Source organism: Elephas maximus, chromosome 9 (assembly GCF_024166365.1).
Source record: "Elephas maximus indicus isolate mEleMax1 chromosome 9, mEleMax1 primary haplotype, whole genome shotgun sequence".
NCBI classification, from domain to species: domain Eukaryota; kingdom Metazoa; phylum Chordata; class Mammalia; order Proboscidea; family Elephantidae; genus Elephas; species Elephas maximus.
In genome coordinates, this window is record NC_064827.1 from 79782947 (window position 1) to 79808355 (window position 25409).

The window sequence follows — 25409 nt, forward strand, 5'->3', positions numbered from 1 at the left end:
AAGTGCTTGGTGGATCTGAACTGCTTACCTTCTGGTTAGCAGCTGTCGCACTTTAACCATTATGCCACCAGGGTTTCCAATAGCAAAAGTATTAGATCAACTCAAAGTCCAAAGACCAAAAATTCCTCTTCATCTGTGAAATCTAGAATACAAGTTATCTGCTTCCAAAGCACAATGGCAGAACAGGCATTGGAAATGGGAGAAATTGTAGGGAAAGAAGGCATAATGGGCATCAAGCAAGTCAGCAGAACGCATTACACTAGCCCTCAAGGCTTTGAAAATAATCCTCTTTTTTCTGAGAGAACTTACACAATTGCCCTGCCCTCTAGACTCTACGTATTAGCCTCACTCTCCGGATTCCGAGGGGAGGCCCCTCAGTCCTGGGCTTCAGCTCCACCTTCCAGGCCCACTGGGACGGCAACTTTGCTCCCTTGGCTTTGGATGCACCATTCTCCTAGTCCATCTGAATAGTGACTCTACTCTTAGAAATATTGGAGGCCATGGCTCCACCCTTTGAAGCCCCAGAGGTCATGGCCATATCTTTTGAGACCGAAGCAGCTCAGCTTCCTGTGTTTCTTGTCTCTTCAGCTTCTGTTTCCTGGTTCTTTAGCCTCTTGGCCCCTCAGGCCTTACACCCATATCTGCCCTGCTGGGGCAAGATTCCAAAGCTCTGTAGCTCCACTGATAAGAACCTGGAGGCACCCCACTCTGCCAGTAAACTTCAGCCAGAAGGCACTCAGGTCTCTTGCTCTATGGGTCCACTCCAGTGCCGTCCGATGCTGGTTTTCTGGTTCTGCTGCTGCTGGTTCTCTGTTACTGTCTGTCCTCTATCCATTCACAGATTCAAAACCACTTCCATATTTTAGGTATCTGTTAGAGCAGCACCCCACTCCCTCTGTGCCAAATTCTTAGTTATCTAGTGCTACTGTAACAGAAATACCACAAGTGTATAGTTTTAGCAGTTTATTCCCTCATAGTCTAGTAAGATAGAGGTCCAAATTCAGGACGTCAGCTTCAGGGGAAGGCTTTCTCTGTGAAATTGTGCATTACGGATCAGTAAGTAAGCATGAGTAAGCAAGCCTGTGTACACATTTCTTATTAGGTAATTTGTCCCTCATTGTGAGGATGTTGCAGGACCAAGTAGTGTTTCGTTCTCTTGTACATAGGGTCACTATGAGTCAATGGCACCTAACAACCTAACAACAACAACAACAACAAATAAATGGAGAAATATTTGAAGTTCCTGGACCAGATGATCCAATATTAAGGTATCAATTATTTCTAAACTGATCTAGGGATTCAATGCAATCTCAGTCAAACCCCCATCAGGCTCTTTTTTCTAGAAATTGACAAGCTGATTCTGAAATTCATGTAGGAATGCAAAGGACCCGGAATAATCAAAACAACTTTGAAAAAGAATAGAGTTGATGAACTTAACCTACCTGACTTAAAGACTTATTAAAAAGCTACAGTAAACACGACAATGTTGTATGGGCATAAAGATAATTAGATCATTGAAGCATAATAGAGTTCAGCATTAGAACCCACACATATATAATAATTGATTTTTGTCAAAGTTGCATAGACAATTCAGTGGAAAAAGAAAAATCTTTTCAACAAATGGTGGTGAACAATTGGATACTCAAATGCAAACAAATGAACTTCGATCCAAAGCTCGCACCATTTGCAAAAATTAACGCAAAATGGATCATAATATTTAAAAAATGGGTCATAGACCTGAATTTAAGACCCCAAACTATAAAATGTCTAGAAGAAAACATAGTAGAAAGAATATCTTTGTGATCTTGGATTAGGCAAAAATTTCTTCAATATGACACTAAAGGAATTATGGACTTAGCTGGTAATCAAAATTAAGTATTTCTGCTCTTTCAAAGTTGCTGTTAACGTAAATCAAACCACAGACTGGGAGAAAATACCTGCAAATCACATATCTTAAAAGGACTTGTATCCAGAATATATAAAGAATTCTCTAATCTCAATTTAAATAAAAAAGCCAAACAATTCAATAAAAATGGGCAAAAGATTTGATGAGATTCTTTCCCAAATAGGATATATGAATGGCAAACATGTAAAAAGATGAACATCGTTAGTCATTAGGGAGATGAATTACTCATTAGGGGACTCTTACCACAGTGAAGTACCACTGTGCACCTATTAGAATGTCTGAAATTAAAAGTCTGACTATACCAAGTGTTGGTGAAGATGTGATTTGGAGCGGAACTCTCATACACTTCTGGTGCAGGCATAAACTAATGCAATCAATTTGGAAAAGTTTGGCAGTTGCTTAAAATTTTAAAATAAATCTATTGTGTGATTCAGCCATCCCACTCCAAGAGAAGTGAAAGCACACACCAATGTAGGGACTTGTACAGGAATTTTATAGCAGCTTTATTTTTACATATAGCCCAAAAGTGGTAACAATCCAATTGCTCATCAACAGGGGGATGGATAAATGAACTATGGTATATCCATAAAGCAGAATATTGCATAGCAATAAAAAAGGAATGAAGCGTTGAGACTGTTACAACATAGGAATCTGAAAATAATGCTGAATCCAAGGAGCCAGATAAAGAAGGATACATGGTATATGATTCCATTTATATAAAAATCTAAAAAATGCAAACTAACCTGTAATAGTGACAGAGGCAGATCAGTAGTTGGCTGGGTGTGGGGTGGAGTGGTGTGGTATGGGCAGAAAGGGGAGGAAAGTAGGAGATATGAAATGGCAGGAGGACTCTTTTGAGGGCTATGTATATGTTCATGACTTTAATTGTGATGGTTTATTGAGTATACATATATATGTCAAAATCTACCAAATTGTAATTTTTTTTTCAACAATTTTGTAACAGAGATCATTTTATTTAGTTTGACTTTTTAAGAAGAAACCAAATATCTAACACCAGAAAGATGGAAGGTGGAAATACATACTGTACTCCCCCCATTCCTGTTAATCCTCACCTTTTCTTTTTTTTCTTTATTGTGCTTTAAGTAAAAGTTTACAAATCAAATCAGTCTCTCATACAAAAATTTATACACACCTTGCTATGTAATCCTAGTTGCTCTCCCCCAACGAGACAGCACACTCCTCCCCTCCACCCTGTACTCCCGTGTCCATTCAGCCAGCTTCTGTCCCCCTCTGCCATCTCATCTCCCCTCCAGACAGGAGCTGCCCACATAGTCTCATGTGTCCACTTGAGCTAAGAAGCTCACTCCTCAGCAGTATCATTTTCTATCTTAGACTTCAGTCCAATTCCTGTCTGTGGAGTTGGCTTTGGGAATGGTACCTGTCTTGGGCTAACAGAAGGTCTGGGGACCATGACCTCGGGGTCCTTCTAGTCTCAGTTAGACAAATTGTACACTTTAAATATGTGCAGTTTATTGAATGTCAATTACATTTCAGCAAAGCTGTTAAAATTGTATTAAGACCATTGAGGGTTGTGCAACCTAAAGAACATAATGTCATTGTGCTATATGTGTAGAAATTGTTAAATTGGTAATATTTTATGGTGCATATTTTCACCGCAATTAACAAAAAATTGGGGGAAACTGGGCGAAGGATATAGAGGACCTCTCTGTACCATCTTTGCAACTTCCTGTCAACCTATAATTATTTCAAAATAAAAAGTTTAAAAGAGAAGCATAAAAATTATTTTTAAAAATGTATTAGCACTTGTAAAATTGCTGTTTGAAAAGGCTATACCAGTTTGTTGTCGTTAGGTGCTGTGGAGTTGATTCCAATTCATAGCGACCCTATATACAACAGAATGAAACGTTGCCGGGTCCTGTGCCAACCTCATCATCGTTGCTATATTTGAGCCCATTGTCGCTGCCACTGTGTCAATCCATCACTTTGAGGGTCTTCTTTTTTCTCGCGGACCCTCTACGTTACCAAGCATAATGTCCTTCTCCAGGCACTGGTCCATCCTGATAACACATCCAAAGTACGTGAGCCAAAGTCTCGCCATCCTCGCTTCTAAGGAACATTCTGGCTGTACTTCCAAGATAACTTTGTTTTGTTCGTTCTTCTGGCCAAACCAAAAACCAAACCCAGTGCCGTTGAGTCCATTCCGACTCACAGCGACCCTATAGAACAGAGTAGAACTTCCCCATAGAGTTTCCAAGGAGCACCTGGTAGATTCAAACTGCCAACCCTTTGGTTAGCAGCTATAACACTTAACCACTACGCCACCAGGGTTTCCGTTCTTCTGGCAGTCCGTAGTATATTCAATATGGAGAGAGGTCTGTTTCTCCACATCCTACCAACGATGGATGTAATAAATATTACTTTTACCAATCAAAGAGGCACAAAATTGTCTTTCAATTCATACTCCTTTGACTATTAGTATAATTAATGTCATTTCCATTTTTGGTGAACCATTTTTATTTCTCCCTGAAATGCCCGCTTATAAACATCACTGTCTTCCTTCCTTCCAGTGTTTGCTTAGATGAGGCTTAGAGAGACTTTCCTGGCCCTGATATTTAAAATTGCGGTGCTCCCCATTCCCTATCCCTGCTTTATATTTCTCCATAGGATTTATCACCATCTTACGCACCATTCAGTTTACTTATTTAATGTCTGTCTTCCCACACTTAAATGTCAGTGCTGTGAGGGCAGGGATTTTTGCCTGTTTTGTTCACTGCTAAATTCCCAATATCTAGAACATGCCTGGCACATAGTAGGCACTCACGAAATATTTCTTAAATGAGTAAATGCTTCCCTCATGTACGCATGGGGGGTGTTTGCCTTTTTCTCGTTGATCTAAGAGCTCTTTATGTGTTAGGAATATTAACCCTTTATCATAAAGTAGGAGCCCTGGTGGTGTAGTGGTTAAGAGCTCAGGCTGCTAACCAAAAGGTCAGCACTTTGAATCTACCAGCCACTCCTTGGAAACCCTATAAGGAGGTTTTTACTCTGTCCTATTTGGGATTGAATCAAAGGCAATGGATTTTTTTTTATCATAAAAAATGCAAATATTTGTCCTATTGATGTTTGTCTTTTACTTTATCATACTTGTTGCTGCGGAGTCGATCCTGGCCAATGGAGGCCCCATGTATTAGAGAATAGAACTTCTCCGTACGGTTTTCTTGGCCGCATTCTTTACAGATGCAGATTGTCAGAGCTTTCTTCCACAGAGTCACTGGGTGGTTGGTAGTCGAGTGCAAACTGTTTGTGCCATCCAAGGAGCTTACTTTACCATATAGAGATTTTAAATTTTATTTAGGTATATATCTGTCTTATCTTTTATGGCTTCTGAGCTTTGTGTCTTCCTTGAAAGCATCTTTCCTTCTCCAAGATCATAAACATTTTTTCTATATGGTTTTCTTCTAATCTTCTGGAGCTTTCCTTTATAGAGGTTTAATTCATTTAGAATTTATTTTTGCGTGAGATGTGAGGTAGGAATTTTACTTTTTTTCTCCCCGATGATAGCCACCTATCCCAATACCTTCTAGTCTGTATTTTTCTTAACATATTTCTTTTTCCCTGTCGTCCCAACAGTTTTAAGGGCTGCCTGGTATTCCTTTTATCTGGAAAAATACTCCTTTCCTTTTGTTCAAGTAAGTCAATGTTTATTCATTTCTTGTATTTCATATAAAGAAATTTAATTTTTGTATTCTTCAGAGACATTTACCGTAGTGTCTAGCACATAGTGGGTGCAGAAATTGTGGAAATGAGTGAATAAAGAAAACAGGTATCTGTGTGTCTGCTCCATTGGACAACGACCTGCTGGGCAGGCACACCGGACAGCCCCGGAGGTATCTTAGCAGGTAGTCCAGTGAGAGTTTTCCCTGATGTGTGGGGAAATTTGAAAAAATGACAATTATGCACATATGCACACATATTTGTAGGGAAAATCAGTGACGCTGCCTTTTCTTTTTATTCTGAAATTACGATAAAATTATAAAAAACCCAAAAGTCAAAGAAACACTGATTTTTATCGTTCTCCATCTTTTATTGAGCCTTCTGCTCTGGGCGAGTCACTTATATACGCCTTGAGGGCTCAGCAGCACAGAACCACTAGCACGGGGCCTTTAGTCGGAAGGTCAGGCAGACATTCTGCAACCAAGCAATAGCCGCAGGTGTATCGTGCAGATAGAAACTGAGGCCCTGGGAAGCGCAAGGAACGGCCCTGCGGCACACTGCCTAAGCCAGCCTCCACAACTTCACACTCGGGGCGCAGGCTCTAAGAGGCTCCGCGAGGCAGGGAAGCCGGAAGGGGAGCCCCCAGCCCCTCGGTGTCCCGCCCACTCCGTCCAGCTACGGAAGCGGGGGGAGGGGGCGGGACGTAAACTGGACTCGGCCGGAATGAGCGGGCGGGGAGGAACGGAATGAGCGGGCGGGGAGGAACGGAACGCGCGCGCGGGTTATTGTGTGTTTCCGGCCGGAGGCATTTGTGAAACGCCCCGCCTGTCGGGGTGGGCGGTGGCGGCGACGGCAGCGAGATCCGGAAGTCAACACCATGTCGAGTCTGCACAAGAGCCGGTAAGGGCCACGGGGGCGGCCCGTCCTGGCTGTCACCTCTGTCCCGCTGAGTGGGCAGCGCGGGTGCAACCAGGAACGAGGAGCTCCCTGGCAGTGGGACTCGAGAGCCTCACCGCCTGTGGGCCCGAGGGGGACCAGGGCAGAGGCAACTCTCCTGTCCCCAGTGTCCCCGGAGAGGATCCCCCTTGCCCTTACCTGGGTCTTGCTTATCTAGGGCCGTGATGCCCCGCCCTCCGGCTCATTCTCGTTATGCCTTTACCCCCCAGTACCCTCCTCTCTCCAAATCCTCCCCGTCCTTCTTGGCCCTTTTTTTACTGGAAATGCTAGAGAACCTGGATTCTCCATTCCGTCCCCTCCCTCCGGATCACATCCTGGAGCATTAGCTAAAATTTGCTTACACTTAAGTTTTCCTGCCGGACTTGATTTAAAAACCTTTTGTCCTTGCCTGCGGCAGCTCCAGAGGTCTTAATAATGATTGTAATTTTGAGCATGGAAAGCTGACTGCAGATTGCACAAGTCTGTTATCTGCGGATGAAATTACTCCTGCTTCCTAGGGTTCGTTGAGTTTAAGTAGTAGGGTGCTGTGTGCTGCACCTGGCCAGCAGGAAGTACCCAGTAATGCCAGCTGTCTAAATATGAAAAAGTGTCTAATTTTATGGTGTTTTTTTGAGAACCTCTGCACAAGAATATTTCTCAAGTTCCTTCATTGGCATTCTGTGTCTCAGCTTAGAGGAAAAAGTGATATTGGAAATATTGTTTATAGTTACCAGTAACTGCCTTTGGTTATAGGACTTTGACTGAACTTTACCATCTTTACATATGGAAGGGGAGGGAGGGGCAGATTGCAGACTGGTGGTGTGAGGAAGCTGTGGGCTAAAGGCTTCTGCACTAAGCCTGTCACTTTGGGGATTGGGTATGGTTCATTGCCTCCCCTTTTCCCTTCTAGGGTAGGAACCCTAGTGGTGCAGTGGTTAAGCACTAGGTTACTAACCGAAAAGTTGGTGGTTTGAACCCACCAGCCACTCCATGGGAGAAAGATGTGGCAGTCTGCTTCTCTAAAGATTACAGCCTTGGAAACCCTATGGGGTAGTTCTACTCTGTCCTACAGGGTTGCTATAAGTCGGAATTGACTCCTCAGCAGTGGCTTTGCTTTTTTTGGGTTCCCTTCTAGGATTGCAGATTTCCAGGATGTCCTGAAGGAGCCCACGATTGCCTTGGAAAAGCTTCGGGAACTCAGTTTTAGTGGTAAGAGGCAACTCTATTTTCAGGGTTCCCCTACGACAGCTTGTGGCTAGGATGGAAGGGAAGGTGCCCAGTGACACACCCTGTCAGTTCTGGAGGCTGGCCTGACTATCTGGGGACTCATACTGTCTTTTCCAGATTCCGTAAAGCCAAGTCAGTGACTTCCCTGAGCCTGGAGGGGGTTGTCAGGGGAGCAAGGGCTATGGTTGATGTGCCTATAGGCCTCAGGCAGGGAGTTGCCAGGTTCCTGAGAATAACTTAAGATTGAGACTGAGAATGAGAGTGGAGAGAAGACCTTTTGAACCTAGATCAGGTCTTTCCTCATTCCTCCGCAAGCTTCCTGTGTTGCGGAATTTGGTTAGCCTAGAGTTCATGGTTTTCTCCCTGGCTTGGAATCAAAGCAGACTGAGGTGACAGTGAACTTTGGTTAATGGTGAAAGTCCAGCCTTGGGACACTGACTTGAAGGAGCTGAACCTCAGTAATGTTTGACTTTATTCTCCCTGGCATGTTTGACCTTCCAGCACAGAGATAACCTGCTTTTTGCCTGTCTTTAGAAATATACCAAGATGTTTTATGTAGTTTCTTGTCACTGCCTTGGCCCCTTAGCTTTGCCAGCAAGGAGTTCTTGAGGTACCCTTTCATCCCCATGCGCATTCGCTGTGGGGATTAGTTCATGTGCCCGGGATACCATAGCAACAGCTACTCTAGTAAGGTTCCTGAGAATATTGTCGAAGTTTGTTTTTCTGTTCAAGACAGCTAAGTGACTGATATTTAGGCCCTGAAGAGCTTGAAGGGTCCTGGGATCTGTGCTGGACTGAAGTATCTACTTATTCCCCATGCACAGCAGCCTGGGATAGTGGTGGCGAGTTTGGGCCCTAGAGTCAGACAGACCTGTGTCTGAATCCTTGATTGCTCCGTGCTTTACAGATAAGTTTTGTTGTCTATAAAATGAGGACAACGATACTTATCTCCCAATAGGTTAAAATAGTGAAATAACGTCTGTAAAGCGCTTAGCATTTATATTTTACTTCATGTTCTACAAATGCTTATGGAATACCTTCTTTGCATCATGTCCTGTGCTAGGCACTGGGAATATAAGACAGATGTGCTTCCTGCTTTTAGAAGGCTTACCCAGTAGTAGGAATTGCAGACATTAAATAAATATACAAATTCTACCATTTGTGATGGATGCTATGAAGGAGAAGTCATGGAGCCATTAGTGTTTATAACAGGGGGACCTGACTTTGACTGGGGGAGATGGTATTTGGTAAAGGCAGCTCTCAGGAGGAAATATCCAGGGTGAGAAGGGTGAAATACTATTATCCTCAGGAGAACATTTCAGACAGAGGGAGGTCTGGGCTGGGCCCTGGGGGCATGCAGAGAAATTAAACCTGGCTTAGCATCCAGTCTAGTAATCTTTCTGGTGGAAAAATGATTCTTGAAGTATCTTTTGCCCGCTCTACTCCCTGCCAACTGGGTCCTGAAGCAGAGGACTGGGGGTTCTGGAACTCTGGCCTGGGGTGTGACCTTTGCCTGCTGTGTCCACAGGCATACCCTGTGAGGGCGGACTGCGGTGCCTCTGCTGGAAGGTGGGTGTGCCTAGGGTGGGGCTTCTGCTCTGCTGAGAGTCCCTGGGTCCCTGCATGGGCTGTCCCCACCCCAGCCCCTTCTTCCTGTCCTGTACCTTTCCTTGCTTGCCTGAGGAAGCTTTTCTGGGCAGTTCTGGGTTTTCTCTTCCTCTTGGCATGCCCTCCGGGATCACCTTGGGATAGGCCACTTTCTAATGCCAGTGAAGCCCTCTGCTTCTCAGTCTATACGGTGCAGTGAAGTGATACTTATCAGGACAAAACAAAGGCTGTGCTTTGGCCAAAGCTGTTAGTTGAGGTGTCCTGGTTTCCAGTCCCCTTGAGCACGGGGTTGTATTACCATTTGGAAGAGTCTGTATGAGGAAAAGCAGAGGAAAAGGCTGGTTTGGGAGAAGGGAGGCAGTGAGAGGAAAGGGGAGGCTGCCCTGACCCACACCAACGTTCCTGGGTTTGAGCCCATCTTGTCTCCTCTGGGCTTTATTAGATATTCTTTTCAAGGCCTGTCAGCCTCCACCCCTTGCCCAGGGTTGGGGTGGGCAGTCACCAGAACCTGCCTCCCTCCCTTTGTGCAGATTCTCTTGAACTACCTGCCCTTGGAGAGAGCCTCATGGACCTCCATCCTGGCCAAGCAGAGGTGAGACCCTGTGAAAGGGTGGTGATGGCAGGGCCTTGTATCAGACAGAACAGGAGGCGCTGAGAACGTCCTGCCTCCTGGGCCTGCATCTCTGGGCTGCCTGGGCCCGTGGCTGCATCTGTGGGCTGCCTGGGCAGGACCATTGGGGATCATCCTCTGTCCTTCTGCTCCCTCCCGGGGCTGCTTCTCTGGGCCGCCTGGGCAGGGTCTTTGGGGATCATCCTCTGTCCCTCTTCTCCCTCCCGGGGCTGCTTCTCTGGGCCGCTTGGGCAGGGCCTTTGGGGATCATCCTCTGTCCCTCTTCTCCCTCCCGGGGCTGCTTCTCTGGGCTGCCTGGGCAGGGCCTTTGGGGATCATCCTCTGTCCCTCTTCTCTCCTGCAGGGAGTTGTATTCTCAGTTCCTGAGAGAAATGATTATCCAGCCTGGCATTGCCAAGGCCAACATGGGAGTGTCCAGGGAGGACGTGACCTTTGAGGATCATGTGAGTGGGGGTTGGCAGTGGGGATGGAGGCTTTGGGGTGGAGATGGGTGGGGGTTTTGGAGCAGGCAATGTCCTCCCAACCCTGAGGTTAGGTACAGCCTGGTTTTGGTCCCCTCTGGAACCGTTAGTACCTCCTTTCTGCATGCATTTGGCTTCTCAGCCCTGAAGACCATTGTCTCTCCCCTCTCCTCCCCAGGCCTGTGCAAACCGCAGGTACCTGAGCCCAGTTAGTAACGTAATGATAGCCAGTGTTCACAGAGCGCTCCGTGCACTGTGCTGTGCCCAGTCTTTGCATGCACTGTCTCCTTTAAATCCTCACCCCAGTTCTTTGAAGAAGGTACTCTGATTTTACAGTTGAAGAAAGGTAAGAGCAGGGCAGGAGTTGAGGATAAACTACCTTTCTGGGGCCAGGAGAAAGCCCTGTTTTACCTGCAAATACCGAGCTCCTCCCTGTGTGCTTCCAAGTGGAGAAAGTGGAGATGAATTGGACCTGTTTTGACTGACAACTCAAAGCATCAATGAATTAGATTTGAAGAGACCTAATGGTACAATGGAAACCCTGGTGGAGTAGTGGTTAAGTGCTGTGACTGCTAACCAAGAGGTCAGTAGTTAGAATCCTCCAGGCGCTCCTTGGTAACTCCATGGGGCAGTTCTACTCTGTCCTATAAGGTTGCTATGAGGCGGAATCGACTCAATGGCAGTGGGTTTGGTTTTTTTTTTTTTTGGTTAAAGTTACAATGGAAACCGTGGTGGTATAGTGTTTAAGAGCTACGAATACAAACCAAAAAGGTCGGCAGTTCACATTCACCAGGCACTCTTTGGAAACCATATGGGTTCTCCTCCGTCCTGTAGGGTTGCTATGAGTTGGAATCAACTTGACGGCAACGAGTTGTTTTTTTTTTTAACGTTACAGTGAGAAGCCCTTGTGGTCTGGTGGTTAAGCACTTGGCTGCTAACTGAAAGGTTGGCAATTCAAACCCATTAGCTGGTATGCAGGAGAAAGATGTGAAGATGTGGCAGTCTGTTTCTGTAAAGATGATAGCCTTGGAAACCCTATGAGGTGGTTCTACCCTGTCTTATATGGTTGCTATGAGTCAGAATCGATTCAACAGCACACAACAACAACAGAGCTACAGCAGTGGACAGGAAGAACAGTCCTTGCCAAGTAGGGATATACCCTGAGCTGACTGTAGGACTGGCTGTGGAGTCTGAACATAATTTGGGAGGCAGCAGGGAGGCCTATGCTGTCTCCTCGGAGTAGCTCCAGGCTTTCTTAGAGCCATAGCTGGGTCATGGGTGGGGTTGGTAATGCAAAACCATAGCTGAGTGGTCAGTGTCTTCACTGGGGCCCTAGCTAGGCCCAGGACAGAGTTGCTGCTTTTCTCCCCATAGCCACTCAACCCCAACCCTGACAGCCGGTGGAACACGTACTTCAAGGACAATGAGGTACTGCTGCAGATTGACAAAGATGTCCGGTAAGCGGGTCCTCGGGGGCTGGGAGCTGGCCATGGGACTTCTGGGAGGTTTCCTAGCTCAGCTCTTTCCTTTTCTAGCCCAGGCCTACAGGGCAGGTATCTTAGAAGCTGTCTGTGGGTTGTTCTGCTAGTTAGGTCCAGGCGCCACTGATGGTGGGTGGAGAATGGGGCTGGCGGGTGAAGTGAGTGAATGGGCTTTCCTGTGCTTGTACTGCCAGGCTCTCCTTTATCCTCGGGTTAGTTCCCTAGGGGTGTCCTGACAAATTACCACACAGTGGGGGGCTTCAACAACAGAAACAGTCTCTCACTGTTCTGGAGCCCAGAAATCCTAAATCAAGGTGTCGGCAGGGCCATGCTCTTTGGAAGGCTCTAGGAGAAAATCCCTTGCCTCTTCCGCCTTTAATGGTTGTTGGCAATACTTGGCATTCCTTCGCTTGTGGCAGCCATAACTCCAGTTTCTGCTTCCATCTTCACAAATCTGTCATCCCTCTATGTGTCATGTGTCCAGGTTTACCTCCTCTTTTAAAGACACCAGTCGTATTGGACTAGGGCTCACTGTTTTAACTTGGTTTATATCTACAAAGACCCTATTGCTAAATAAGGTTGCATTCATAGTTTCTGGGTGGACATGAATTTTGGGGGACAGTGTTCAACCCAGTACAGTCTCTTAAAATCAAAAACCCATTGCTGTCAAGTCAATTCAGACTCATAGTGGCCTTATAGGACACAGTAGATCTGCCCCATAGGTTTTCTAAGGCTGTAATCTTCATGGAAGCAGACCGCCACGTCTTTTTCCCGTGGAGCGGCTGATGGTTTCAAACCACTGACCTTTTGGTTAGCAGCCAAGTGCTTTAATCACTGCACCAACAGGGCTCCTTCAGTCTCTTAAGTGGATCTATATTCATATACGCTGACTATATTACTTTTTTTTTTTTTTAAACCGTATTGATTTTTAAATGTTATTTAAAAAAAATTCCTTTTAGGATGCCTGGGGGTCTCTTGGCAGAAGGGTGCTGATAGAATGGCCACAGCTTCTACCCTGAGTAATGGCTCTTTCTCCTGCTCCCTGGTCACAGGAGGCTGTGTCCAGACATATCCTTCTTCCAGAGGGCCACTGAGTACCCCTGCCTCCTCATCCTGGACCCCCAGAATGAATTCGAGACCCTTCGTAAGCGGGTGGAACAGACAACGCTGAAATCCCAGACAGTGGCCCGGAACCGGAGTGGAGTCACAAACGTGAGAGCCAAGCTGGGGACCCTAGGGACTACCTGTGACAGCCTTCCTTTCCTGCTCCCTCCCCTGGCGCACTGGCCATGGGGGCATCTGGTCCATTACCATATGTTCCAAACAGTTGCTCACAAGCGACCATGGCTCTGCCAGATCCATTTCTGGGGCTCTTCCTGAAGGTCAGATATCAAACGCTCATTGCACTCTTGCTGGGTGCCAGCCCTGCCTTACAGTGAGTGAGCCGTGGATGAGTTGGTGCTTCTAGACTTGTAATGACGATGGCTTTTGGAAAAATAAATGTGATGAGAAGGTGGGATGGGGGTAGAAATGGGGGTAGGGTTCTGCCCTGGTTTGGGTATCCACGAAGGCTGCCCTGAGGGAAGTGACATTTAAGCTGAGACCTGAAAGGTGAAGGGAAGAGAGTGTTTTAGGTGGAAAGAAGAGCTTATGTGGTAAAGTCCTCAGCAGGAGTGAGCATTGTCTGTTCAAGGACTAGGGGCTTCTGGTGGCTAGAGGCAGCGAGTGAGGGGGAAAGAGGGCTGCAGAGGATGCTGGAGAGGCCGCTGGTGGTGAGCCACATGGGGTCTTGATTCTGAGGGCAGGGGTCGCTGTGGATACATTCTGAGCAGGGCAGTAGTATGACTTAGGTCGCTGTTGTAAAAGATTACTTTGGATGCTGTGTGGGTATTGGCTTGAGGGGCCAGGAATGGAGGTGAAGAGGCCTCTCAGGAGGCTGCTGCGGTCATCTAGGCCAGAGGTGGTGGCGGCCTGGGCTGCAGTGGATGGGGCACAGACCGGAGAGATCTAGTTGCCAAGACTTGTTGCTGGGATATGCAGGTGGATGGTGAAGAAAACAGAAATCAAGAATGACTCCTAGGTTTCTGGCTTGAGTATGTTTTTAGGCAACTGGTGACACTTCTGGGCGAGTCGTGCTGAGTGTCTAAACCCCAGTGTTGTCGGCGAGCCCTGTAACTCCCAGCAGCCACTGCAGCCAGACAAGGGTGTTACCTTTTTCCTTATACCAGTGGCTTTGTGTCCGGAGCTCTGACTTGTTCCCCAGAACTTTTTATTGTCTTCCGACAATGGAAAAACTTCTCTGTAACTTCCAGCAAGCTGGAGATGGATAATACTGCAGAGGCTTTCTCCTCCAAGTGGAAATGTGTGACTTTGCTCAAGGCTCTCTGCGTCTAAGAGGGCAGCCGTTTTTCACTACAGGGGCAGCAGGGATGTAGGTGCAGTATTTCTGTGGATGGAATTCTATGTGCCTATGACAGAGGTAGGTGTCTCGCGTAATTGCCATGAGGTGCAGATTGCTTGGTTTAATAACCATGTAGTTTGCTTTGTGAGCAGCCCTCTTACTTGGCTGGTGATTTTCTGGTGAAGGGCTTGTGGGGGAGTCGGGGGCTGCCTCCTGTCATTTGGTTCACTTTAGTATTTGGGGCTTGGGAGCTGAGCTCGTACTGATTTTAAGTGTTGGGGCTGGTCCTGGTGACAGAGAACCCAATCAGAGGCTTCATCCCTAGACCTTCTGGACCTGTGGTTGGGAGATTTGAGTTGAAGTTGATGTTTGTGTGACTCTGGGCAAATAATACTAGGCTCACTTTCCTGGGCCTCTGTTTCCTCTTCCATAAACTGGGCATAATCATCTCTGCCTGGCTGCCTACCTTTTTAGTTGCCTGGAGGATTAAATGTGGTCACAGCTATGCAGATTCTCAGAAAGTGGGAACCACTGGACATTCTTGAGAGGCAGTCTGGCCTAGAGGCCTAGACCTCAGGTTCTGGACTTGGTATGGGTTCAAGTCCAAGTTCTACCACTTGATGCAAAATATTTGACGAGTGACCACCTTTTTAATTCTCACTTTTCTCCTTTTGCAAATGATATTGAGAGGATGTTCTAGGTTGAGAGGATTAAATGGAGAAGTTTTTTTTAGTGCACCATCTGGTGCATAGAAAGGTCTCGGTAAATGTTAGTGATGTATATGTGTGCTCATATGTGCACCCATATACATATGTGTCTACATTTATGTATGTATATGTAATGGGAAAAGGTGTTTAATGTCTCTAGGACCCTGTCCCTTTAGGGCAGCTTCATATACCATCTGTGCTTGGGTTTGTCTTCAGCGGTAATATAGGTGTAAAACAGTGGGAGTAGTAACAGTGTCAGAACCTGTCTAACTTGAGGCAAGATAGTGACCAGGATCAAGATGAGCCCCAGGTTGATCCCTGGGAGGTGGAGGCCAGACATACCTCCACTTTGCAACCTTTTTACCGATTCCAACACCAGCCATTCCTGTTATAGCATTCTTTGTTGCTCTGCTGCATTCAATAGTCCATTGTAGTGACCACACAGAACTCACAAATTGTATTTACAGTTAAGTGGTTTCTTAAGGAAGCAGTGGGGTACAACTCAGGCTCAGGATCAACAGGGTACAACTCAGGGTCAGGGTCAGGAAGTACGTAGGCAAAATCTCTCTTCTTCAGTGCATGACAGCTGTCTCAGGTCCTCTCAGCCATGCAAGCAAGCAGGCCCTTCTTGCTGCCAGGCACACTTCCTCTCAGCCCTGTGAGGACAGACCTTCTTTCAGCCTCCTGAGGATAGGCTCCTTTTGGCCTCCTTAGGACAGGTTTCTCTTGGCCCTGCTGCCTGTCACCACCAGCCCTGCTGCAGAGCCCTTTCTGGGCCTGTGTAATAGCTCTTTTAGGAGGTTCCATGCCTCTTCTCTCTCTGCTTCTCTTTTCTTCCTTCCGTCTGCTTCTGCCTGCCTCCTGTCTGTCTGAAAAACCTCTGTGGGGTTGGGTGTATATATACAGGACTCCTTGTCAATTTTAAGACACAGTCCCTTTCAGTGAGTGGAGTCCCACAAACACCAATCCCCTCTCCATAGGGCACGGACACTTTGTTTAGTAGGCTGTAGTCACCTTATTTGCATAGTCCCTAGTCACTTTATTTGAATGGGTATAATGACTAATCCCTGCAAGGTGCATACCAATACAGGGCAGGCTGCAGCCGAGGGCCAGGAAAAGGTATCAAACCAAGTCCTTTACAGCTTACCCAGGACATGTAATGAACCCTCTGGGGTAGAAAACTAGGGCAAAAGTAAACTCCTCAGGGCTTAGGGGAAAAATCTCTCAAGCTGTTATTCTGAAGAATTGAGGCAAAAAGCTGTGTAAAGGAACTCATTTCACCAGACACATAGCCCCAGCCCTGGGGCTTCTGATTAATAGGCCTAGGATGGAGGCCTGAGGCCTGAATCTTTACAAAGCTCCTTGAAGGGTTCTGATGGACAGCTGGTGTTGGGGACCGCTGCTCTATTGCATATGTCTTTAGCAGGGATCACCATCTTTTTATTTATCTCCCAACTTTTTTAATGAAAAATTTCAAACATTCTGAAAAGTTGAAAGAACGGTACAATGCACATCTATATACTTTCCACCTAGATTCAACAATTATTGACATTTTACATATTACTTTATTTGTGTGTGTGTTACATCCACAGAGAGAGAAAGCTGCAGATGTCCTGACCCTTCACCCCCAAGTACTTAAGCAGGCATCAATTGGGAAGGACATCCTCCTACTTACTACTGTCACCTCTAAAATTAGTAGTGATTGCATCATATCACCGGATTTCCAATCCACATTTCATTTTCCTTAATTGTCCCAAGAGTATCTTTCATTGTTTTACTTTTAAACCAGGATCCATTCAAGGTTGAATTAGGATGTTAGGTTTCTTCAGTCTCTTGATCTGGAGCAGGCTTCCACTTTTTTTCCCTGTAACGTTTGCCTTTCAGGAGAGTCTTAGTCAGTTGTCTATTTTTGGTATAAAGTTTGTTTTTTTTTTTAATTGAAGTATAACTTGTGTGCAGTAAAATGCACAATTCTTAAGTATACAACAAAATATGTATTTTGTCATGTATACCCCTGTGTAACAACCAACCAGATCAAGACACAGATCGTTTCCATCATCTTGCAAGTTCCTCTTCTAGCCACTACCCCTCGTCTCAGAGGTAACCACTGTTTTGGCTTTTATCACCATAAGTTAGATATTAGTCCAGCTGTCCTGTAGAATGTCCCACATTCTGGATTTGGCTGGTTGTTTCCTCCTCGTGGTGGCGTTTGACATGTTCTTCTATTCCCTGTATTTCCTATAAGCTGGAAGTTAAGTCTGAATGGTAGACATTTTGGATAAGAATACTATTGGTAATGCCACGCATCTTCCTAGCAGTCCCTCCTCTTCTCCCTCAGATGAGCTCCCCACACAAGACCACCCCATCATCATCCAGGAACGAGTATGTGGTGCTGCCTAACGGCTGTGAGGCCCATTGGGAGGTGGTGGAGCGGATCCTGTTCATCTACGCCAAGCTCAACCCTGGCATTGCTTATGTGCAGGGCATGAATGAGATTGTGGGACCCCTCTACTATACCTTTGCCACAGACCCCAACAGCGAGTGGAAAGGTAAAAAGTTTCTTGGCCCATATCCCTTTTTGCTGACCCTCTAGAAAAATGGGCTGAGGAAAGCCAGGTTAATGGGCTTTATCAAAAGGCCATGCTCACCTCCTCTCTCTGGGCCTTTATTTTCCTCTTTCAGATGAGGGAGTTTCCCTGGATCATCTCTAAGATCCTTTCTGGCTCTGACTTCCTAGAATATTGGGTGTTCATACATCTCTCTATTTGTAACATACGGTCTTGTAAGTAGATAGATGTATACACAGGAAGCTAAATGATAGAAAGGATTTAAGTAATGATTTGGAAAATGTCATTAGGAGAGCATGTAATTCATTGCTAGTTAAGTGTATGGAATGCCAGAGAGTGTGAGAAGACCGAGGCAGGATTTAATCTGGGGGTAGAGAGTGGTCCAGGACAGAAGAAGCTCTGAGCCAGACTACAAGGGTGGGAGCAACTTGGTGAGGCTCGGAGTTGAGGGGAAGATCACTTGTTGAGCAGAGGTGAGTGGAACACCAGAGGGCACCACTTGCCTTGCTTCTGCACACACCCAGCCTATCTCCCCCAGAGCATGCTGAGGCAGACACCTTTTTCTGCTTCACCAACCTCATGGCTGAGATCCGGGACAACTTCATCAAGAGCCTGGATGACTCGCAATGTGGTATCACCTACAAGATGGAAAAGGTGTACTCAACTTTGAAGGAGAAGGACGTGGAGCTCTACCTGAAACTGGTGAGGACCCCAGGACCATACCTACAGGGCTGACAGACAGAAAGGGGCAGAGACAGCAGGCTTCTTGAGCATCCCAGGCCCAGGGTAAGGTCTGGCTTGAGTCTGGGGATTGAAAATAGCTGCTACTGCTGCGGAATGTCAACCCACATGCTAGGGACGGACCAGATGACCTTGGCAGCAGATGGTGGGAACCTAGCAGGCTGGGAGTGGAAGGGAAAGTTGATAAGAGTTACCTAATGGCCGTTGGGTGCTGGGCACAGTGAGGGGCACTTAACCCCGTTGTCGTTGATTCGATTGCAACTCGGTGACCCTACAGGACAGAGTGGAACTGCCCCGTAGGGTTTCGGAGGCCGTAATCTTTACAAGAGCAGACTTGTAAAGTCATACACTAGTCAGTATTCACAATTACAAGAACTGTAGAAACAATGGATTTCTTTTTTTTTTTTTGAAACTTTTATCCTCCTGTGAGGGATTTTCTGCCTGTTGCTTTTCCCATTCATTCATTCGAGAATCCCATTGGTACCATTTCCGTAACGCCGGTTTCACCAGCCCACCATATGGGAAGCTAAGCCTCACCGCATGCCTTATAACATTAAGAAGCCACAATAAATAATGGAATTAAAAAAAAAAACCAAACCAAACCCATTGCCATGAAGTCGATTCTGACTCATAGCGGCCCCATAAGACAGTAGAACTGCCCCATAGGGTTTCTAAGGCTGTAATCTTTACAGGAGCAGACTGCTACATCTGCATCCTTCTGCTGTGGAGCCACTGGTGGATTCGAACCACTGACCTTCCTGTCCATAGCCTAGTGCTTAACCACTTCACCACCAGGGCTCCTGGTGGGCCTTTACCATATACTAAATTAGTTAAGCCTGTTAGTAGTCCTCTGAGGTAAGAAGTATAAGCTTCATTTTTAAACATTAAAAAGAAATTTTTTAAAATAGTAGCACTCATGTTTATTTCAGAAAGCAGTCAATTATAGAATCATGTTTATACTATTTTATAACTTGCTTTTTCACTTAATAACATTTACTGTGCTCATCTTTAAAGTGGAAATAATTGCCTTGGAGGGTTGTTGTGTGGATTAAATAAGAGATAATATATCTAGTGTGCTGAGCACAGGTCAAGCCTGTAGTAAGTGCTTGGCCACTCTCCACATCCATAAGTCTGAGGTTATAAACTATGCTGTATTTTAAAAGACTTTGAGCCATCATTTATATATCTGAAGCATTTATATGAAAGTCTGGGTTTCTTGAAAAATGGGAAATCTGAATGACGACGTTTGCTGGCACCAAACAGCAGGTACCCCTTTAACCAGTCAGGGCTCAGGGCCCAGCCCCCTACAGTGATCCTGGCACTCACCGTGTCTGGTGTGTCCTTGATGTTAGGTCCTGGTCCCTGCTGTTCATAGTCATCTGGATTTATTTCTAGTAGCCTGCATGTATTCCCCAACAACCACCAACACGCATATTGCACCCCATCTGCACCTCTTTCTCCCCAGCAAGAGCAGAACATCAAGCCCCAGTTCTTTGCCTTCCGCTGGCTGACACTGCTGCTGTCCCAGGAGTTCTTGTTGCCTGACGTCATCCGTATCTGGGATTCCCTCTTTGCTGACGACAGCCGCTTTGACTTCCTCCTTCTAGTCAGCTGCGCCATGCTCATGTGAGTGTGGCTGTGACCCAGCATCTGCTCCCCTGACCATCCTAGGGATAAATCACGGGGGCAAATTTATCCTTGGGATGAATCAGAGGGGAGGATCCTAAGCCACCTGAAGGCTGGGCAGGGAGCTGTTCTCACGTGGCTGGAGTGAGCCTCTGGAGTTCTTGGGGGAGCTTCAGACCACACGGCTGTGGGTGGTGAAGAAGGAGTGGGAAAGAGCCTGGCTGGGCCTGCACGCAGAGTGGCCCAGGGTTCCAGCGCTTCTGCTGCTTGTTTTTCTTAGACTGATCCGGGAACAGTTGCTGGAAGGGGACTTTACCGTAAACATGCGGCTCCTGCAGGTAATGGGAGTTTGGAGGGGCAAGTTATGTCTTTACTATGAAGCAAACACTTACCAAGTACTCAGATCATGGCAGCCGCTCGGGTCAGGAACAGAAGCATGTAGCAGGGTTAAGAATCCAAACCCCTGAGGCAGATCTGGGTTTGAGTCCCAACACTGCTAGTGACCTTGAGTGTTACGTGGCTTTGAGTGAATGACTTGGACTCTAAACCAAGTATTCTCCATAAGTTACATGTGCTTGGGACACAGTAGGCACTCAGTATGTGATAATTCATGTTGGTAATGATGCTTGCACTCAGAGAAGGAGGGACTTGGGAAGGAAGGTGTGGGGCATAGTGATTAAGAACATGGGCTCAAGGGTCAGACAGCTTTGAGTTCAGGACTTTGTTCTACTGTACAAGTTGTGTGACCTGAGACAAGTGACAACTTCTCAAGGCGTGTTTCTTCATCAGTGCCTGACCTAGGGTTGGTTTTCAATAACTCTGTGACTAGCTCTGTAAAATGGACATAATTACAGTAATTCCCTCATAGGGCTGTTGAGATAATTCATTGAGCTAATGCATAGTCAGTGGCTGGCACAGTACTAGGCTTGTTATGACTGGAGCTCAGGGTTTGAGAGTAGAGCAGGGAGAGACGAGGCAGGATGGGGCCTGGTCTTAAGGAAGGCTCAGTGAGACCCTTTGGGTGGTACCAGGTGGGTTGGTTAAGTTAGTGCTGCAGTGGATGTAGTGTTAGCCACATGCAGGACTTTGGGCAGGATGGGAGGTGTCTGGTGTCCTGTGGTGTCTGCCCCTGAGGCCCAGGATCCAGCACAGTGACAGATCCCAATGGGAAGGGCCTGGGTGTGGCAGAGGTGGCAAAGGGTGAGCTGACTTCAGAGGCATATTGTTGGCCTTTCCCCTGTCCAGGATTACCCCATCACAGATGTCTGCCAGATCCTACAGAAAGCGAAGGAGCTCCAGGATTCAAAGTAGCCTGGCCACAAGATGTCCAGGTTCGGAAGAGAAGCCACCGACCCTTGGCTTCTGGGACATGCAGAAGCCTATAGGATCTCCAGCCGTAGGGGAAGCTGCAGAATTGGCCATACTCCAGGCCTTCTTGCCCCGGCCACCTCGTCCTAGGTCGTTCCCACTGAGGGCACACTGTGCAGCACTCCTCTAACCACCGAGCCCTGGCTCCCCACATTCTTCAGCCCTGGGACCCACTGTCCAGTCTGCTAAGCAGGGTTGGAGCTGGGACAGTTTGGGGGCACTGGGAGGCTGCCAAGTGTCCCTTCCTGACTCTGCTCTGCTGCCCCCTTTCCTCCTTTCCTGCTTCTGGTTTTCTGGGCTCTGGTGAAGGGCAGGCAGTGGGCAAATGGGCCAGAGACCACTTCTTCTGGGGGTTGGTGCTGAGGCTTCTCCTTGGGGAAGGTGACACTGTAGGGGCTAAGAGGCTGCCAGGCTGAGCTCATGCCCTCTCTCAAACTGAGTTTGTGTGAGGTCCTTGTGTGTGTGTCTCTGAGTCTCCCAGGTATGTCTGCTTTTTTTCTGTGTCTTTGAGGATTAGTGTAAGGGTATCTTTCAATCCTTCTAGGTCTCTCTGTTCTCTGTCCCTGTCTCTCTCCCTCTGGCTCCCTCTCTTCTCCCCTCACTTCTTCACAGAGGGTGGGTGTGACATTCTCACTCCGGATGTTCCTCTCTCCATTGCTCTCCTTCTGCCTTTTTTCTCTTGGGGTGCCTTATCCCTGACCTCTTTCCCTCCTGACCCCTCCCCAACTCCCATGAACCCAGGAGACAGAAAGGATCCTGGCCCAGCATAGCCCCTGGACGTCAACCCCGGCCTTTGCATCCTGTTCCCACCCCCGAGTCCCAGGCTCCTGGGTTCCCCAGTCTGGGAGGGAGTTCACAGTGCCTCACTAGAGGCCACTCAACCTGCCCCCTATGACAAAAACTTGGAAACCAAAAGCTGCTGAGAAATAATGAAGAGGGAGACCTGTATCTTTCCAGAAGTTCTCCCAAAGGCTCTTCCCTCTCTAGGGTGGTTTGTGTTCCAAGGGAAAAGGTTGCTAAGAAAATTCTATTCCAGGGTTTTGGATCCAAGTGCTTCTGAAGAGTTGACATTCCCTTGGCTTCCAGGTTCTAGCCCAGATGGTGCCTACCTGGGGCCAGGCATAAATGAGCTCAGAGGCCCTGGATCCTGTCAGGAGAGTCTGTGTCAGCACCTTTGCATGCCCCTGCACCTCCCAAGCAGGTGGGAGGAGGTGCTGGCCCTTCTCTGGTCACCTGCTTGTGCTGTCCCCAGGTCTTGGGGCATGTACTCTAAGCAGAGGCAGCTAACTACTCCCAGTGTTGGGCTGTGAGAGTGGTAAGACTGTTCAGACAACCCCCGAACCTTCTTATGTAAGGAAGCAGGTAGTGTGGGTCTGGAAGCCTGGGTAGCAAGGGTCCTCAGCCTCTCCCCAGACTGGCCCACAGGAGCAGGGCCCCAGGAACCCTGTTGGCCCCAAAGCCTCCTGACTCTAGCAGCAGGACTTCTTGCTGGCCACCCAAGCCCAGCCGTAGGCAAGAAACCGCTTCCCTAGGTGACTCCTTTCCCAGGCTATACCTTGGACTCTTCTGGGACTTGATGCACTTGCCTTTTTGCTTCCTCCCAACACACAGTATTTGGAAGACTTTACTATTTATTCAGACTCCTAGTTATTTATTGCAGATTGGCAAGTGCTTGGTTTGGGGATGGTGGATGCGGCATGAAGGTGGAAATGAGTTAGAGACGTGGTCCTCCTGGTGACCCAGGGTCAGAGCCAGCATTCTCTTCCCCTGCCTTTCAGACCTTCCTGGTTTTACCAGGTCCTGGCTGGGAGGGAGCTGTACTGGAGCTGAATGGAAGGGAGACAAGAGAGCTAGTATCCTTGCCAGACTCCAGGGCCCCTTGGACAGGGCACACACTGCTTCCCACCAGCCTGGAATACCCTCTTCTTAGGACTTGTCAGTGGGTGGTTCAGCCCCAACCCCCTCATGGCCTGGGACTCAACAGATACTGCCCAGGATATCTGATGCATTCCCTGTTGCCTGCCCACCTGCCCTTCTATTTGGGGCCATACTACCTGAGTCACTCCATCTAATTTGCCTAAGTGGTAGACCTGGCTCCAGTGCCCTCTTCTTGACCTTGAGGTGAAGGTCAAGATCAAAGGGACTATGACCTGGTTAGGTTGAGCTCCACAGTGGGATACTGCCTAGGAAAAGACCTTCCCTTGGTGATTTCCTCTCCCCAGACTCTCAAGGGAGCTCCTTAGAGAGCCAGAGTGCCCAAGGCTTCCTCCTTGAGAAGCTGCCCTCAGGACTTGGGACACTTACACACATTGGGCTGTATGAATTCAGCGGGCTTCACTCCAGAGGGTCAGAATGTTAGTCTGCTTTTTTTTTTTAATCTGTTTTGTTCCTTGGATCAATGCTGTTGATAAATTGTCTTTAAGAAATCATGTGTTCTTTGCATTGGTGCTATAATGGGCTGAAACCTCAGAGAGGTCTCTGGGAGCAGGGAACAAAGTCTAAACAGGGACGGAGTTAGAAGTCTTCCTTGAGCAGTCTAAGAAAGGCCAGGAAGTCTTGTCGTAAGAGATTGTGCAGACCTCATTCAACCACAGCAAGTTATAGCTGGTGGGAGTGTGGACTGGGAGAGGATGTGTAACGTACATGGTTACACAGTAAGTTATTTTTTAGATTTAAAAAATTTTGAAAACTGAAAAACATGTAAATAAAACAAGTTACCCATAATCCCACAAAATCAATGACAGCATGTTAGTCTTTTTAAGCAAATGCAATTTTTATTACATAATTATTTTCTTGATAGTTTTATATATTAGAGTAAGTTTTATGATGAAAAAATTTTTATGAATACTATATACTATTGTTAGGTGCCATCGAGTTGGTTCTGACTCATAGCAACCCTGCATACAACAGAACAAAATACTGCCTGATCCTGTGGCATCTTCACAATTGTCATGCTTGAGCCCATTGTTGCAGCTACTGTGTCAATCCATCTCTTTGAGGGTCTTCATCTTTCGCTGACCCTCTACTTTACCAAGCATGATATTCTTCTCCAGGAACTGGTCCTTCCTCATAACATGTCCAAAGTACGTGAAACGAAGGCTTGCAATGCTTGCTTCTAAAGGAGCATTCTGGCTGTACTTCCTCGAAGACAGATTTGTTTGTTCTTCTGGCAATCCATGGTACATTGAGTATTCTTCACCAGCACCATAGTTCAAAGACATCAATTTTTTTTCTGTCTTCCTTATTGTCCAGTTTTCTCATGCATATGAGGCGATTGAAAACACCATGGCTTGGGTCAGGTGCACCATAGTCCTCAAAGGGACATCTTTGCTTTTCAACACTTTAAAGAAGTCTTGCAGCAGATTTGCCCAATGCAATATGTTGTTTGATTTGACTGCTGCTTCCATGGGCATTGATTGTAGATCCAAGTAAAAAAATCCTTGACAACTTCAGTATTTTCTCTGTCATAATGTTGGTTATTTGTCCAGTTGTAAGGATTTTTATTTTCTATATGTCGAGGTGTAATACACACTGGAGGGTGTAGTCTTTGATTTTCACCAGTAAGTGCTTCAAGTCCTCTGCTTTCAGCAAGCATGGTTGTAACACTGCAGGTTGTTAATGAGTCTTCCTCCAATTCTGATGCCTCGTTCTTCATATAGTCCAGTTTATTGGATTATTTGCTCAGCATACAGATTGAATATGGTGAAAGGATACAACCCTGATGCACACCTTTCCTGATTTTAAACCACACAGTATCCCCTTGTTCCATTTGAACTACTGCCTCTTGGTCTATGTACAGGTTCCATATGAGCACAAGTGTTTTGGAATTCCCATTCTGCACAATGTTATCCATAATTTGATATGATCCATACAGCAGAATGCCTTTGCATAGTCAATGGAATGCCTTTGTGTAGTCAATGGATAGTATATCAGGTATGTTATCTAGCATGCTAAAAATGTCTAATTAGTTCCTATTTCTGTTACATTGCTTATCCCAGCCCTTATTTTTACATAATGTAATGAATATTTGTTTTTGAAGTCCTTGCATTTCTG

General features: G+C 46.6%; 1 protein-coding gene across 2 annotated transcripts; it reads left to right on the plus strand.

Moving 5' to 3' along the window:
- The first annotated feature begins 6425 nt into the window (after positions 1–6425).
- TBC1D13 (TBC1 domain family member 13) lies at positions 6426–23783 on the plus strand. Of its 2 annotated transcripts, XM_049896205.1 has the most exons (12): positions 6426–6502; positions 7674–7747; positions 9294–9334; positions 9904–9965; positions 10348–10447; positions 11840–11922; positions 12999–13158; positions 17393–17603; positions 18160–18323; positions 19828–19988; positions 20269–20326; positions 21234–23783. In XM_049896205.1, the coding sequence occupies exons 1-12, from the start codon at positions 6480–6482 to the stop codon at positions 21297–21299; spliced, it is 1203 nt and encodes a 400-aa protein (XP_049752162.1). In that variant the 5' UTR covers positions 6426–6479; the 3' UTR covers positions 21300–23783. The 2 variants fall into 2 exon arrangements, with proteins under 2 accessions (XP_049752162.1, XP_049752163.1); XM_049896206.1 differs by lacking the exon at positions 9294–9334 and having other exon boundaries at positions 6487–6502.
- The last annotated feature ends 1626 nt before the right edge of the window (positions 23784–25409 follow it).